This window comes from Capra hircus, chromosome 14, assembly GCF_001704415.2.
Source record: "Capra hircus breed San Clemente chromosome 14, ASM170441v1, whole genome shotgun sequence".
NCBI lineage: Eukaryota > Metazoa > Chordata > Mammalia > Artiodactyla > Bovidae > Capra > Capra hircus.
In genome coordinates, this window is record NC_030821.1 from 65,353,467 (window position 1) to 65,371,441 (window position 17,975).

A 17,975-nucleotide genomic window follows, 5' to 3' on the forward strand; every position below is an offset into this window, starting at 1 on the left:
TATTCTAGATTCTGCTTTTTGCATCCCTGTGATGCTATTTAATGTGATCTTCTGTCATCTGTGTTTACTATAAACTGGTTATGTCATTTCCTGTAAGTTGGAGGCTTGATCTGATCTGGTTTGATCTGGGAGCAAGAAGACATTGTAGGTGGTTGGTGTACTTTCATCTGCAGGAACACAGAACTCTTTCTTATGATGTTAATGGTCACTGGTGGTCATCACCTAGATATCCTGTGTTGCATTGGAGGTTAGCAAAATGGAACTAACTATTCTGTCTTTCCTTCTTTATTAACCAGAACCTTCTAGAGAAAGAAACTTCGTCTCATCAACTCTTTGGTTACTTTGCTGTACAGTTAGTAAAGGAAAAGCAGGATAAAATGCTTGACTTCTTCATCTTAAAAACAGAAAACCTTTTCCCCCAAAATAATGGATTGTTTATTGGCATATTCAGAGGTGGCCATTGAAGGTCTTTTGTCTTTAGTCTTTGTAAACTCATGGATTTAAGCATAGTTGACATAGTTTGACTCATTAAAATTATTATTCTTAGTGATGCTCTGGTTCTCTCATCTTTGACCAGTGAGATTATCTTCAGGTCGACTCTGAACCCTCTTGATACAACCCCTTGTCTATGATGTGTGTGTGTTGTCGCTCAGTCATGTCTGACTCTTTGCAACGCTGTGGACTGGAGCCCGCCAGGCTCCTCTACCCATGGAATTCTCCAGGCGAGAATATTGTAGTGGGTTGCCATTCCTTTCTCCAGGGGATCTTCCTGACCCAGGGATTGAACCCATGTCTCCTGTGTCTTTGCAGGCAGATTCTTGATCACTGAGCTGCCAGGGAAGCCCTTTTTCAGGCTACTGCAATATAATAGCTTTCTTACTTTGTGTATTTTTAATCTCATTTCCTAAAGTCAGTCTCTGCAAAGCAGCTAGAGTGGTCTTGTTGAATCATTAAATCATTTCCCTATCCAACTCCCTTGAAAGGCTTTACATTGCTCTTAGGAAAATCCAACTCCCCGCCATATCCCCTGAGGCCTTTTGTCCTCTGGTCTTGGCTTCCCTCCCTTTTGTCATCTTATTTCCTTCCCCATCTAATTTAAGTGTTCAGCCACACTTGAATATTGCTTCTCATTCTTCCTTATATACTGACCTTATTCCTGTCTCAACATTTTTGTATTGGCCAGTCAGCAATACTGACAAGCATGGAACTCTTCCTCCAGGTCACCCTGTGACCGGCCCATTCACATCATTCTTGCAGTAGATCTCCGTCCTTTCCCAGCTCTGTAACATCACCTGTTTAATAAACATTAAGAATTCATTTCCTCAGAGGTGCTAGCCACATTCTAGTTCTCAGCAACCACACGTGGCTAATAGTGACTCTCTTGGTTCTTGCTGTTTGGGTTTTTGTTTGTTTATTTTTGGCTGCATTTGGTCTTTTCCCTAGTTTGGCTAGTGGGGGCTGCTCCTCTTGCAGTGCGCAAGCTTCTCATTCTGGTGGGTTCTCTTGTTGTGGCCTGTGGGCCAGCAGTTGGGGCTCTCGGGCTCTAGAGCGAGGGCTCAGTAGTTACGGTGCTGGGCTTAGTGACCCACGGCATGTGGGATCTTCCCCAGTCAGGGATGGAACCTGTGGCCTCTGCATCAGATTCTTATCCACTGTACCACCAGGGAAGTCCAGTAGTGACTTTTGGACAGCGTAGGTGAGAACATTTCCATCATGATACTGAATCAAGTTGGACAGTGTTGCTATAAATAATTAATCCAGTCTTTTTTACCTGTCTGTTCTGCAGGGATGGCCGGATCCTGGCTGCAGGGGGCAAATCAAATCACATTCATTTGTGGTGCTTGGAAGCTAAACAGCTGTTTAGAATTATCCAGATGCCCACCAAAGTTCGTGCCATTCGCCATCTGGAATTTCTTCCTGATAGTTTTGATGCTGGTTCTAATCAGGTTAGTAACATAAAGGTTAGTAATGTGGTACTTTTTTGGGAAAAATCGTATCAATTTCTGCACTATATTCTCTCATTTAACTTATGGCAGCCTGATCGTTTCAAGGATTTGAAATTGCCAAAAACTTGTTAAGAGTCTAAAACTGAAAAAATGGAAACATCTTAGGTTCTATATATTAATGATAATTTACCCTTTTCCCTAAAATCGGTATACTTTATGTCATACTCTGGTTTACAGGGTATGAAGTGTGCTATTTTTTTATTTGATCCTTAAAGAATTCTTTGAGCATAGGCAGGGAATGTTTCGCAGACTGTGACATGAAACTAGGTGACTTGTCAGCACTGCTGTTTTAAGGATTGAAAGTAGGACTGGAAGGAAATTTTCTTGCTTTTTCGTTGTGCTGTGTTTTATCCACCATTAGCAGGTTGCCTCGAGCCTATGAAACGTGTTTTCTTTCTATTTAGCCTTAGTTTACAAAGTGCTTCCCTTCCACACACCCTTTTTCTTTTTAATAGTTGGGCAGTTGAACCTTAACTTCTTTATTTTAAATTATCTTGGGTCTTGCCATTAACAAATTTTATATGTGTGTGTTTTATGTATATATATATTTATGTATATATGTATGATGTGTGTGTGTATCATATCTATTTTAAGTTTTCTGAGTAGATAATGCTTTCACATGGTTGAAAACATTAAAAAAAAAATAGGCATAAAGTGAACTCTTACTTTCTCTCTCATTTGCCCAGTTACTCACTCTCCAAAACCACTGCTGTTATATAATCTTATGTTTTTCCCATTTTGCATTTTTTTCTTTACTTAGTTTACCTTGAAGATTATCCTATATCAGTATAAAACTTCATTCTTTTTTACAGCTGTATAAATTTTTTAACCAGTCCTTTATTATTGGGCACTCAACCTGTTTTTAGTTCTCTTCTAGCACAGATAATACTGCACTGGATCACTTTTGCACATGTCACTTCACACATCCTGTCTGCAGGGAAAGATAAAATCCCAGAGTTAATAGTGGTACCAGCATTATGTGCATCTGTAGTTTTGATAGGTCTTGCCTTCCAGAGAAGTTGCATCAACTGAATGAGGGGATTCCTACCATCTGACCAACAGAAAAGCATGCTTTTTAGATTGTCACCTTCAAATTGCCTCCAGCTACCTCCAAACTGTAGGCTTTCACATAACAAGGGATGTCAGGGTTTCACAGAATCGCCTGGCGACACAGCCTTCCAGCCCCTGGCCCGGGAAAGAGCCTGTGGACGAAGCAGCAGAGGGCTTTATTGTTTTATGTATTTAAGCTTTTTTAGTACATGTTTTTAATTTTTCAAGTTGTATGAGTTACAGCTGTTTTTTTCCCCCTTAAAAGACTAGCTTCCTTCAGACTTCCCCCCACCCCAAGACTGTCCTTCTTTGCAGCTCACACTTTCTCCCTCCACAACCCAAATGCTGGTTACAACAGCGAGGTCACAGGTTTGTGTGGGGCAGCAGGACAGCTGTCAGCTCTGCTCAAGCTGAGGATGGAGAAGGGAAACAAGCCCTCCAGCCTCCCCACTTCTGCCAGCCACTATGGAGTCAAAGTGCAGAACTGTACTCCTCTCTCCTTCCCCTGGAGGGGTTGGTGGAGATAGGCCTGCCTGTGGGACCTTTCTGTAGTCTCCCAGGATAGGCTCCTTACTGGTTCTGGTTAGGGCCAGGTTTATCTGGACCTGAACTGGGCAAATCTGCGTGAGCCGTGATTAGGGATTTTAAATAAACATCGTGGCTCTCTGCGAGTATGGTCTCCTCTGATTGTCCTCCACCCCACCACTGCACGCCCCCCAAGAGAGAACATATGTAAATACACGTGTGTACATGTGTAGTTTAGCTTTTTAAAATTGAGGTGTAATTAACAGAGAACATGTTAGTTTCAGGGCTTCCTTCATAGCTCAGTTGGTAAAGAATCTGCCTGCAATGCAGGAGACCCTGGTTCAATTCCTGGGTTGGGAAGATCCACTGGAGAAGGGATAGGCTACCCACTCCAATATTCGTGGGCTTCCCTTGTGGCTCAGCTGGTGAAGAATCCGCCTGTAATGCAGGAGACCTGGGTTTGATCCCTGGGTTGGGAAGATCCCCTGGAGAAGGGAAAGGCTACCCACTCCAGTATTCTGGCCTGGAGAATTCCATGGGCTGTATAGTCCATGGGGTCACAAAGAGTCAGACAGGACCGAGGATCTTCACTTTCACTTTCACGTTAGTTTCAGGTGTATAACAGGATGGCTTAGTATTTGTATGTATATATTGTAAAATGGTCACCACAATAGGTCAAGTTAACATCTGAGACTTGAATTTTAAATGTGTTTTAGGAACTCACATGTTGTTTCTCTCTACTCTTAGGTTCTTGGAGTGCTAAGTCAGGATGGTATTATGAGATTTATTAATATACAGACTTGTAAACTTCTCTTTGAAATTGGGAGCCTTGATGATGGAATTAGCTCATCAGTAATTAGCCCACATGGACGGTACATTGCATCTATTATGGAAAATGGCAGTCTGAACATATACTCAGTTCAGACTTTAACGAAAGAAATAAATAAGGTATGTTATCAAGTAAACTTCCCTTTTTTCTTTAAAGATTTAAATGTTGTATCATCAAAAATAAAAGCTCTGTTACAATTTTTTAACTTTCTTGCACCATTATCCCTTTTTCTGGATATGTTTTCTCGCTCTTACTCCCAAAGCCACATCTCCAGACTTTGCTCACCTATGCTCCATTCTTAAACTGCTGCCTTTGTCAAAGGCCTCTGTTTGTTGTCCCTGTCCCATTCGAGGTACCCCCCGATCTGCTTCCTGAAAAAGGTCCGCAGTCCCAATCTGTTCATTTTTTTCTCTTTCTTCCCCTCTTGCAGGCTAGACACCTTGGAGCACCTATGACTGTATCTATTCCTCTGTTTCCCGAATTGAGTCAATACTAAGTTATGTACTCCTTGAATCTGAAATGTCTGTACGGGGGCCACCTGTTCGCCATCTCGGCCATCCTTGTCTTGGTGCTCACTGACTGCTCTCGAATAATAGTAATCTCAATAAATACACCTAAACTCAGAGCCCTTGGTGCCTGCCCCTCCTCATCAATCATCTTCCACATACCATTTTTCTAAAATAAGACTTTCATCATCTAAACTAACGCTGTTCTTGTGGCCTCCGTTCCTTTGCCTCCTGCATTAAGTCCAGACTCTTCTCCTGCCTCTCAAAATCTTCTCTATTCTTGTCTTCTCTACCTAGCGTGTTTCCCTGCGCTTTCTACTTCCTTACTATCCCTTGTAGACACTGTGTGCGTTTCTACATCTGTTGTTCCCCTACACATTTCATCTGAAATATACTTCCCCCTTCTCTTATGGTAATCTAGAATTTCTCCGGCTTGTTGCATCAAATAACAAAGCAAGTTTTACTTTAGATTGTTTCCTTCTCTTTTCTGGGGTGGGGAGGGGAATATTTTTAAGAAAGAAATTATTTATTTTTATTTGGAGGATAATTCCTCTGCAATGTTGTGCTGGTTTCTGCCATACATCAATATGAAATCAGCTGTAGATACGCCTGTGTCCCCTCCCTCTTGACCGTCCCTCCCACCTCCCACCCCGCCCCACCCCTCTACGACGCCACAGAGCGTGTCCTATAGTAAATTCGCACTGGCTGTTTTACATATGGTAATGCACAGGCTTCAGTCTGTTCTCTCAGTTTGTCCCACCCTCTCCTTTCCCCATTGTGTCTGCAAGCCTGTTCTCTATGTCTGTGTCTCTGTTGCCCTACAAATGCGTGCATCAGTAAGAAGTTCTTATTACAGAGACAAAGCAAAAGATACAGATAGGCAAATAATTCAGTAAGTCTAACCATTCTCAGATGATTTTGAAACATATGCCTACCGAGTATTTTTTTCTATGTGTATAAATGTATGCAGTCAACCTGCATATTCACAGATTCTATTTGTGAATCTGTCTGCTGGTGAAATTCAGTTTTCAGTAACTCAGCGTTGTGGCAACTCTGTAAAACATAACTACTGCGAATAATGAGAATTGTGTATGTGGCAGGTGCGCATGTGAATACATTTTCTTTAAACATGTAATTATACTCTACTATTCTTGGAGACTTAAAAAATTTTAAGAACATTATTTGCACTTAATGAGAGTTGTTAGCCTAGCTGGATATATAAGAGCTAGATAAATGTTATTAACAGAACAAGAGATCTGAGAAAAACCAAGATAAACATGTCATTGGCTTCCTCTCTGTTATTTGTTAAGCAAATTGAGATCAGATTGATGAAAAGCTAGCTTATAAAAGAAGTAGGATTCCAGTGTCTCTATGGCTATTCCAGGCTTACAAAATGGCCAGGTTTATACAAAACTTACTAACCATGTCCCATTCCTTCAAGTCCTATTTTCTTGCCATTGAAGAATTTCTGGTATTCTGCTGATAATAAGTAAGCTAATTCCTATTTCTGTGGTGAAGTTTCAACACTCCTGAGGTGTGGCAATTCAGGTCATATCTCAGGCTCCAACTTTTGGGAGATTCTGTGATGCAAGAACTATGAAAAATGCGGCACTAGAATTAGTATTTTAATAAGGATTTAGAAGAATGGACTGAGGTTAGAAGATAGTTCAAGGATGTTAAAGATGGGGAGTATTCAGAAGTCAGACCACTATTAATTGCATTTCATAGACAAAGTTAAATCATAGAGTAAATAGTCACTGTACTTTTTCTTTGGTCAGAGCTGTTGCTACTATATTTTGCATTATTCTTATATTCTTTCAGATGTGAATAAATAATAATGTATCCTAGAAAACCACTATTTTTAAATCCCCTTACTGATACAGTTAAAACTTTAAATACTTTTCATAATTTTAAAACAAGTACAGTAGCAGTGCCATATATATTATTGCATTACCTACTCTTATACACTTCACAATGTTACATGTCGTACATACTGTGATTGACAATAGGGGATGTTTTCCTGGTCTCCTGTAATAGGTGCAAATTTCAAAAGCAAGGGGCTTCCCAGGTGGCTCAGTGGTAAAGAATCCGCCTCCCAGTGCAGGAGACACGGGTTTGATTCCTGATTCAGGAAGATCTCCTGGAGAAAGAAATGGCTACCCACTGCAGTATTATTGCCAGGAAAGTCCCATGGACATAGGAGCCTGGTGGGCTACAGTCCATGGGCTCATAAAAAGAGTCAAACACAACTTAGCAACTAAGTGAGCAACTGCTGCTCCTTCAAAAGCAGAAGTCCTGAACCTTTGAAGGCAGCATGAGAAAAAGTTTTGTTTGAAACCTCAAAGTAGTCTTTTTATAGTCTGTTGTTTAAAAAGAGTCAGAATGTTTGCCTTGTTCTACTTATTTCTTTTGGGGGTGAGGGAGGAGGAGGTCAAAAAAGTTTGCTTTCTGCGTCAAAGCTTTCCCAGAGTTGTGATTTATTTCCATTGTACGTCGTCATGGAAGCACAGTGTTCTGGCTTTCATGACAGCTCGATTCAAGGTGATGCATATAATTTGTGTTTTTTGGAAATCTAATATGTTCATTTGGACTTCTGGGTTTTTCCTCGTGTTCTCATATAAGAGGCATTGCCACTTTGACATCAAGAAAAATTTATCTAAAAAACACAAATCCATCTGTCTTTGATCTGGGTCTGGGCTAATTACTAAGGAAACACTCGGCCATAATGGTCTCAAACATTTAAACACCCTGTGAAAGTCATTGTACTTTAATCATGTTTGGAACTCAGAAAACCAGAGGTACTTTACCTTCTCATTTCCTTTGAACAAGGATGATCGTTTTATTTCAAAGAAGGTGTTATTCATGAAGGAAATGTCTTAGTCAAGGAAGTTGAAGTTGTTGAAGGCTTATCTTCCTATTTGATAAGCCCCATCAAAATGAGGGTTTGGCGTCTAAGCCGTGCTGTCTGCACACGGGCTCTGAAGCTGTGGATGCAGTTGAGGGCCTGACAGCCACCTACGTGTAAGTTAGAAAACGTGACCAAGGACAGAGGCAGGGGTGCTGCGCTGTCAGAGGAAAGTCACGTGACAGTTTCCCTCGAAAGAAATTTCACTGGAGCCCAAAGAATACTAGGCTGCTTCTGTCAGCCTTTTAGAGGGCCATGGGCTACAGATTACTCCAGTACTACGAACTTTTATTGTGCAGGTGTAAAAGATGGATTGATACTGTATGACTTAAGGCCAGCTTTCAAGGAATCATTCAGTTCTGTTTATCTTTGTTAATCAAGATCTTTATTGTGTTCCTCAAAGGAATTTGGCAGAAATTTGCTTTGACTCATTAGTCAACAAGGAAACATTCTTGGACACTATATTTATACTTTTTGTATCAAGGCACAGTATTAAATTGACCAAAATAAAATTTTTAAATACTATGTTTGCAGGTCTATTTTCTAAGATAGCCACTGGATTTCTTTTTCCTCCCTTTTAGCCACCTCCTCCTTTAGTGAAAGTGATTGAGGATTTGCCTAAGAAGAAAGGGAATTCTGGTGATCTTAAGGTGAAAGTGACATCAGGAAGAGTACAGCGGCCAGCGAAATCAAGGGAGAGCAAAATACAGACCAGAATATTGAAACAAGACCTGAGTGGCAGTCTTGAAAAGAAAGAGGTAAGAATGTATTAAACTTTTCATTTGTCCTGACTCTGCTGTAAACAGGTCTCATGATTCCTAGTCCATTATCGTTCTTCCTTCTCTTAAGAATTAAAAGGAAAATTTTAGAAAAGCAGAAAGTTGTAACTGAAATTATAACATGCTTTGTAAAACTTTTTAATATAAAATTTAAAAGCCTTTTTAATATAAAATTAATGCATACTTTTTTTTTAAGTCAAACAGTATAGAATTTCACTGTCCAATATGGTAGTCACTAGTCACAAGTGGCTGGACTGATTTGAAATGTGGTGTATGTGTGAAGTGCACATCAGATACTGAAATTTTATTATGAGCAAAAGAAAGTAAAATATTTAAAAAATTGAAGTATAGCTCATTTATAGTTTTATATTAGTACAAAATAGTGATTCAGTATTTTTATAGATTATACTCCATTTAAAGCTATTGTAAAATATTAGCTATATTCTCTGTGCTGTATATCTTGTTAAATATCTATACTATTATATATATAACAAGCTTATTATATATAGTAGTTTGTACTTAATGTCCTACCCCTAAAGAAGGAAAAGCATCATATTAATAATATTATGCTGATTGTATTTTCAAATGATAATATTTTTATTACATTGGGTTAAATTATTAAATTTAATTTTTTACCTGCTGCTTGTGACTTTTTTAACATGGTTCCTAGAAAACTTAAAATTACACTTGTCTCTTGGATTAACAGTTATCTGTCATAGAAGGCTGTAAAGGGACAAAACCCAAAAGTATAAATTCATGGCACTCCCCAGAGGTGATCATCGTTAATAATTGTTCATCTTTCAGAAATTTTCTGTGTATAAATATATACATATATATCTGTGTCTGTTACCTTTAAATATTTTTAATAAATGGAGTCATACTATATTACTGTTTTATAACTTGCTCTTATCATTTAACAGATTGACTATTTATATTAGTGCAGGTAGTGCTACAGCAGTTAAAAATATTTGTGTAGTATTACATTTATGGATACACATGAATTTATCTCACTAGAACTCTGCTCACTGGCATTTAAGTTGTAATATTAGTCTTCTGTTAATACATTCTGTGATGCAGTGGCTATTCTTTGAACATTTGCACAAACATATCTGTAGAAGAATTTTTAAGTAAGAGCATGTGCATAAAAATTTTCATAGTAGCCAAATTGTTCTTCAGAATTTGTGTGTGTGTGATTTATTCAAGAAAAACTTAGAAGCCACCAAAATGTCCACCATTAGGTAACTAATCAATATAAATTATGGTAGAGCTTTATAGTAGAAATCTAAGAATATTTAAGAGGAAAGGGAAATGATTGTAGTATGTTAAATATAAAAAGCAAGCTACAAGAACTATATGTTTGGTTATCTGTGTGCTTAGTCGCTCAGTTGTGTCCAACTCTGAGACCCCATGGACTGTAGCCTTCAGGCTCCTCTGTCCATGGGGATTCTCGAGGCCAGAATACTGGAGTGGGTTGCCATGCCCTCCCTCCAGGGAATCTTCCCAACCCAGGGACTGAACCCAGATCTCCCACATTGCAGGCCAATCTTTACCCTCTGAGCCACTTTTAAAAAGATAGGGGTACTTATGTATTATTTTTAAAACTCTATAGGAAAGACTGAGTTACTAATAGAATTACCTATTTCAGTCAGTTTTATTATCTTCTTTATAGGGTTTTTTTTTTGTATATTCCTTATTTTCTGGAATTGAAAGAAAATAACAATAGAGAAACTGCTAGCATTTTCAGGAACTTTTAAAACTTCTTATTAATAGTAAATCAGTCAGTCGCATACATGCAAATGGAGAGCTCAGTACATTCTTACAGACTGAATACACCTGCACTGTCGGCACCCAGATCAAAAAAAGGACCTTTCCCAGCGCCCCCGAAGGCCCTCCACTTCTCCCTTCCAGGCACTTCGCCCCAAGGATAACTATCTCCTGTCTTTTAACACCTTAGATTAGTTCTGCCCCTTTTGTGCTTATGGTCATTGGGTCATTTAGTTGGTACTCTTTTCTGTCTGGCTTCTTTCATGCATCATATCTGAGAGATCCATGTGGTCATAAACCATTCTGTATCTGTATAGAATTCCCTGGTATGAATAAGCCATGACTGCTTTATCCATTCTGCTATTGGTAGGCATCTGAGTAGTTTTCTAGTTTTTTTTTTTTTTTTTTTTGCTACGAGAAACAGTGTTACTGTGAACATTTTAGTACATCTTTGGTGAACATAAGGATGTGTCTCTTGTTGGGTATAAACGTAGGAATGGAATTACTGGCTTATGGGCTATGCATATGTTCAGCTTTAGTAAATACTGTCAGAGTTTCCCAGGTGGTTGATTTAAACAATCCATATTCTCACCATGAGGTATTTGAGGGTTCTAGTCGCTTCATGTTCTTACCAACTGTTGGTGTTTTTCACATTAATTTTGACACCCTCTTTTCTGCTGTAAGCAGTTTTAAAAAGTGAAGCTTGCATCAAAAGAGGAATGTGTAAAGTGTTGTCTACCAGGGAAATTCAGTAGAAACTCAGTGCTCAGGGTTTTTACTGGAAGCTGGTTATAGGTACCCACTGTGTAGTACATTACAAAACTCCACACAAGGACTCCACACGGAAAGCAGGTGATCAGCTTAAACCACACTGTACGGGTTAGGCACAATGAGCTGCTCCCACTGGTTCTGAGGAGGGTGGAAACTTCCTGAAAACCCAGGTATATGGACACCAGACAAGGGCCAACCTGTAGGCCTTTTCAAGGGTAGCAGTCCTGCCACATGAAATCTCTTCTGGACCTACTCTTATCCACGTTAAGAAATAGAGTGTTATCAGTGGCTTTGGAGTCCCCTGTGTGGTTGTCCCCAATCACATTTTTCTCCCTGTCCCACAGATGTAACCATTGTCCCCACTTCTGCATTAATTTTGTCCTTGGTTTTCTTTGTATTTTTATCACTTCTACAGTGTAGCCTGGCACCGAGCTAACTGTGTAAAGAATGGGGAATATTGACCCTATGAGTTGAATGCGCTAGTGAGAAAAGGAGCTGAACGGCATATCTGAGACATAGTCTGGCTTGAGCTTTCCTGAAAGTTTACAGGAGCCTTTCCTGGGAAAATGAGTGGGCAGTCATGACTGACTTGTGGGAAATAAAAGTGACACCATAATCAGGGCATCTGACCACACTCAGTCTGGATTACAGGTGGAAGGCCCACAGACATGTGTCAGAGAGCAGGTGGCTTCTAAAAACCCGTGTGTGTGCGCTAAGTCACTTCAGTCGTGTCCGCCTCTGGACTGTAGCCCGCCAGGCTTCTTTGTCCATGGGATTCTCCAGACAAGATTACTGGAGTGAGTTGCTATGTTCTCCCCCAGGGGATCTTCCTGACCCAGAGACCGAACCCAGGTTTCTTATGTCTCCTGCATTAGCAGGCAGGCTCTTTACCACTAGCACCACCTTGGAAACCCTTAGCCAGCTCTAAATGGTGGGTCAAAGTAGGTCCCTTCTATGGGTGAAATGCGTGTGCTCAGCTAATCATGGCTTTAGGACACAGAAAGGAAGTAGGGACTTCATCCGCTCATGGTTGAGATGAGAGGATGAAACTCAGGCCAGTACATCTGGGCATCTGTCCTTTGTTTAAAGAGGCGTCAGTGGCAGCAGGTGTCCTGGTGATGAGCAGTGAACATGTCTCTTTCATGGGTCTTGTTGCTCCAGTCTGGGCTACTTGCCCTCGACGTCTGGTCCATGGCGCTCAAATGGGAAATCTTCATTCACTGTCATCTCAGGCTGTCCCTCACCTCGCTCTTACACTGGATTACCTGTTTCTTATGGTAAAAAGTGCACTGAACTAAGTCAGAAGATCTGGCTTTGAGTCTTGAACTAACACTTAACAGACCTATGACCTTGAGCAAGTTGGGGAGCTTCTACTGACCTTCCCATTTCTTTAAAGAAAGGAAGCCAGAAGGTTTCTTGTGCTTTGTATGGTTAGGCTTAAATGAAATAACTCTATACATATGGGTTTATGATTCTTAAATCTATAAAATATTTTCCCATTATGATAAAAATTGAATTAAAAATAAAAGTGAAAAAAGAGCAAGAGAAGGAGGAAGATACGAGAATGCATTGTTCTTGCTACAGGGATTAACAAATGGCAGCCCATGGGCTTGGGTGCTGGGAACCCTGGCTGCTCAAGCTGAGGATGAAGTGGAAGTTGCTCAGTCATGTCCGACTCTTTGCGACCCCATGAACTACACAGTCCATGAAATTCTCTAGGCTAGAATACTGGAGTGGGTAGCCTTTCCCTTCTCCAGGAGATCTTTCCAATCCAGGGATCGAACCCAGGTCTCCCGCATTGCAGGCTGATTGTTTACCAGCTGAGCCACAAGGGAAGCCCAAGAATACTGGAGTGGGTAGCCTATCCCTTCTCCAGCAGATCTCAACCTAGGAATCGAACCAGAACCTCCTGCATTGCAGGTGGATTCTTTACCAGCTGAGCTATCAGGGAAGCCCAGCTAAGAATGATTTTTACATTATTAAATGGTTGCATTTTAAATGATTGTATAGGCATCTATATAAGTGTCTGTGTAATATCCTTGATCTTGCCTTTTGACCTGAAACCTAAAATATTTACTCTGATTGTTGACAGAGAAAGTTGGTCAGACCCTATAATAGGGTAAATAATAGGTCATAAACTGTGTGCTGTGTATGTACACACTCAGGAGAGAGAAAGATTTTGTATGTATGGAGAGAGTCCCATGATATAAAATATTTTTTACTGTGATTGTGTTCTGAAGTTAGAAAGCCACAGTGGACTTATTGATACTATTTTTTTTCTCTTTATAGAATGAGTTGTCAGATGGATTAAACAAAAAGCGTTTACAAATCTTATTAAAAGGCTATGGTGAATTTCCAACGAAATACAGGTAAAATTTAAATTCTTACCTGTTAAATCAGTCTTATCCCTGCAGTTTTTCTTGGTTAAAACTATGGTTTAATTTCAGAATGTTCATTTGGCGCTCGCTGCTACAGCTGCCTGAAAATCATACAGCATTTAGTAACCTTATAGATAAAGGCATTCATGTGGCATTTCTCAACCTTCAGAAGAAATACCCCGTCAAAAGCAGGAAGCTACTCAGAGTATTGCAGAGGTATGTTCAGTATTTTGCAGCAATGTGTATCTACCCCAAGGTACTTATTACTTACAAATGGGGAAAATAGTGATTTATAGTAGAGAAACTTAGCAGACACCTTCTTAACCAAGTAATCAAATTTAAAATTACCAGTAATAAAAATCTTACCTCTGTATTATTGCACATCATTTTCGTGGTATTCTTGCCAAAAGTTTATATCCTCAGTCTCACTGTGGGAAAACAGGCATATCCAAGTTTCACCAAATTTATCTTCTGTATCATTTTTTATAATCTGAATATATTATTTAGTGAATAATACACTTAACAAGCTTTTCTGGTCTTTATTTCCTTATTTTATTCACAGAACCCTCTCTGCATTAGCTCACTGGTCCACCATTTTTAGTGACACACCGTATCTTCCACTTCTGGCATTTCCATTTGTAAAATTGTTCCAGAACAACCAGCTCATCTGTTTTGAAGTTGTTGCTACGCTTATAAGTAAGTAAAAAACAAAATCAAGAATAGATACTTGTACCTTTTCCTGATATCTTTTCATCTTCGCAATGTTGAACAATTCTAGTGTCAGATAGACCTAGAGCATGGACAGTTTGGACATTAACACAAAAATAAACCTTTTTACTTAAATAAAATTTAGATGGTTGCATTTTAGATGATATTGTTACAGGCTAGATTTTGTTAGTAAGAAGGAAGCTGGTGCTTCACTAAAAGGAAGTCAGTTACTGCTCAGAAGAGTGCAGTAAGGATGTGAGGCATTCAGCACGCGATGCCAGATGTGGCACGTGCTGACCCTTAGCCCTGTTCTCATCATCCTTTGGTTGTTACCTTTACTGAGAACTTTGTGTGTGCCAGGTACCATTCTCAGGGTTTTGCCTTTCTTAACTCACTTAACTCTTACAGGACTCCTGTGAGGTAGGTGTTATTCATTATTATCTCCTTTTTGTAGATGAAGAGAGCTTGAGCTCCATGATTAGGTTAATGGTAGAATAAGAATTTGAACCCAGGCAGTCAGAACCTATAGCTTGCACTCCCATATGTTTACTGCTTCATCATTATCTACTAATACACTAAAAAGTGAGTCATTTTTTTATATAAATAAGATCAGGTCAACTAAATGGTTAATAAACTGGATCCAAGTTAAACCAGGCCTGGTTTAACAAAAATAACCAATTTTATATGTATTTTTATTGTACAAAGGAGATAAGCACTCAACTATAACAATAAAATTCTGAAAAGTAGAAATTAAAAGATCCCAGCATACATCTTGTGAGTATTTTAGTATATTTCTCTTGACAGTTTTTCATTTATTCTGTTGTATTTGCTTTAATAAATTTTTACCAATCATTGGAGAAAATATAGGAAAATTTACAAAAGAAAAGTTACGAATATTCCTCTTCTTTAGAGAGTCTTGATAATATATTTGTGAATTTCTTATAAGAGCATTTCCCCCAAATCATTAAATATCTTCTAAAATATAATTTCTTGCCTATAGTGTTTCCTCTTATAGGTATACCATAAAATGTTTCCCCCAACTGTTAGACTTTTAGGGGGGTTATTTTTATAATTATACTACTTGTATTTAATGCATTATACATACTTCTCTTATTTGTGTAAACTTCCTAGACATTTTATCCTGTATTGTAATATTCCGTAATGTACATGTTCTAGTTTAATCTTTTATTGTTGGACATTCAGGTTGTTTCTAATTTTTATGTATTAAAAATAACAATTTTGTGACTAGCTTCAAGCTCATAAATTTATAATAATTTATTTTGGGTGGAGCCCCAGGATGGTATTATAAAATATGAATATTGTAGTTGATTCTACAAAGAGATTGTACTAGTTTGCCCTGCTAATAACACTGAGAGTTTTAAATGGAAAACAAACAATAACAAAAGACAGACAATCCAGTTTGAAAATGGACAAGGACTTGAACAGACATTTCTCCATAGAAGATGTACAGTGGCTAGTGAGCCCATGAAAAGATGCTCAGGATCATTAGTCATTAGAAAAATGCAAATCAAAACCACACAAGACACCACTTCACACCTCCTAGGATGGCTGGAGTCTTGAAAAAGAAAATAACAAGTGTTGGGCATGGATGTGGAAAAATTGTAACCCTTCGTACTTTGCTGATAGAAATGTAAAATGGTGCAGTCACTGGAAAACAGCATGGCGGTTCCTCAGAAAGTTACTTATAGAATTTCTGTATAACCCCACAATAGTACACCTAGGGATATCCCCCCAAGAACTGAAAACAGAGACTCAAATATATACTTGTATATGAATGTTTGGCAGCATTAGTCTTAAATAGCCAAAAGAGAGGTGCAACCCAAGTGTCTATTAATGGATGAATGGATAAACCATATGTGTATATATGCGAGCTTCCCTGGTAGCTCAGCTGGTAAAGAATCCACCTGTGATGCAGGAGACCTGGGCTTGATCCCTAGGTTGGGAAGATTCCCCTGGAGAAGGGAATGGCCACCCACTCCAGTACTGGGCCTGGGAAATTCAAGGGACTGTATAGTCCATGGGATCGCAAGGACAGCGGGATATTATTCAAAAACAGTGACATTCTGACACATGCTATACAGCGTGGATGAACCTTGAAAACATGCTTAGTGAAATAAGCTAGACACAGGATAGATTTATGTGGAATTTCAAAAGGCACAGAAAGTAGATTAGAAGTTACCAGGGGCTGGAGCGGAGTAGAAATGAGAAGTCAGCACTGAGTAGGTACAGAATTGCTCTTGGGAAAGGATTTTGGAAATAGTGATGGTTGCACAACATTGTGAATAAAATTAACATCACTGAACAGTGCGCTTAAAATAGTTAAAATGGCAAATTATATTTTACCATAAGAAAGAAAGATTATATCTAATTTAGGTAGGCATGCACAACTATGTGTTTTTCTACTTCCAATAAAATCTTGTTACGTAGCTAACACATGACTATATACTAAGGAAATTGATTTTTCTCTTCTAAACATGCAATCTAAATCTAGGAGATCCATGACAGCATGAGTGGCTAGGGATTTTCATCAAGGGTTTCAAACTAGTTCTATTCAGTAGACTGAGCTTCGACTAAATGTTAGCCCTGTTTGGGGATAAGCCATTGCTTTGACTTTCAGGTTACTGTCTAGTTGGGGCCAAGAAGGACTTGTGAAGGATATAGTTACTTCTGTGTATAATTTGGAGTATGTTGATCACTCAGTTTTAATCACTCTTTAGGGTTCCTCTTATAACCAGGAGGAAATGCTTCAGGTTTAGTGAAGGACCTCCATGCAGTGATGATGTCTCTATTCTGCTCTCGGTCAGTGCTGTCTCTAGGTTTCCTTCTGTGTGATGGCACCCAGGAGAATAGAAGAGACAGTTACTATATAAAACAGGAGTGCCCTCTTGCTTAATTGAAAACAGCTGTTCTGTTGATGAAGATTAGATATAAGAGGGCTTTGGGTATGTGCGTGGTGTTTTAAAATTCCCGGAACAAGCAGTGTCTAGGACACTATAGGTGTTTACCTAAGGAGATGTTGCTGAGCTGGGTTTTTCTTTTAAAGTTAACTTATTAAGAGCAGCAGTTAAAATACAAGAAAAATACCCTCCCCCAAAAGCAGCAGTTAAAGAAGCTGAAATGCTTCTTATAAAGCTTAGTCTTTGCAAGATTTTATTTATGACAACTATTAACTCAAATCTTAAGTCTTAACTAATAAATGAAATAATGGAATTCTAGAATTGGAAGGACCGTATAAACTATTAATCCGGTATTCTGATCAGACCCTTCACTTGCTAATTTGAGAAAGATCTTAGCAAAACATGAAGCCACAGCTCAGTATTTAAAATAGAAAATCAGAATTTAATAATTACATAGAGCTGAGGTGGTTAGACATAGATTCACTGAGCAAAAATGATCATCTTACTGAGCTTTTTTTGGAAAAGACTGTTTTGGGGGTTGTGCTGGTTATTAAGTGAGAGTGAGTTAAAAAGTCAGCCTTAGAAGCCTCTTCAGCAAAATCAATTCTCCTTTCTCTTGGCTGACTTTCAGAGGATACTGCTGCTGCTGTCACTGATTGGTTGGTTTTCAAAGTCATGTTTACTGAAATAAGTTGTTGATTGATCAGTTAGATTTAAAACCAGACCTTGGTGGTTACCTGTTACCATGGCTACAGAACAGTCTTCTAGAAATGGGACTCTTAATTAGGTATGAATTTTAGTTTGAGATTGCCATTTAACATTGATCACATGTATCT

At 38.9% G+C, this 17,975-nt stretch overlaps 1 protein-coding gene across 2 annotated transcripts in view; it reads left to right on the forward strand.

The window, feature by feature from the left end:
* The window catches only part of TBC1D31 (TBC1 domain family member 31), a 62,680-nt gene that overhangs the window by 21,988 nt on the left and 22,717 nt on the right, over window positions 1-17,975 (forward strand). For both annotated transcript variants that reach the window (XM_005688869.3, XM_018058533.1), the window contains exons 6-11: window positions 1,787-1,946; window positions 4,329-4,529; window positions 8,403-8,579; window positions 13,425-13,504; window positions 13,583-13,729; window positions 14,076-14,209. In XM_005688869.3, the coding sequence (XP_005688926.3) occupies window positions 1,787-1,946; window positions 4,329-4,529; window positions 8,403-8,579; window positions 13,425-13,504; window positions 13,583-13,729; window positions 14,076-14,209 (899 nt within the window). The remainder of the gene's footprint in view (window positions 1-1,786; window positions 1,947-4,328; window positions 4,530-8,402; window positions 8,580-13,424; window positions 13,505-13,582; window positions 13,730-14,075; window positions 14,210-17,975) is intronic.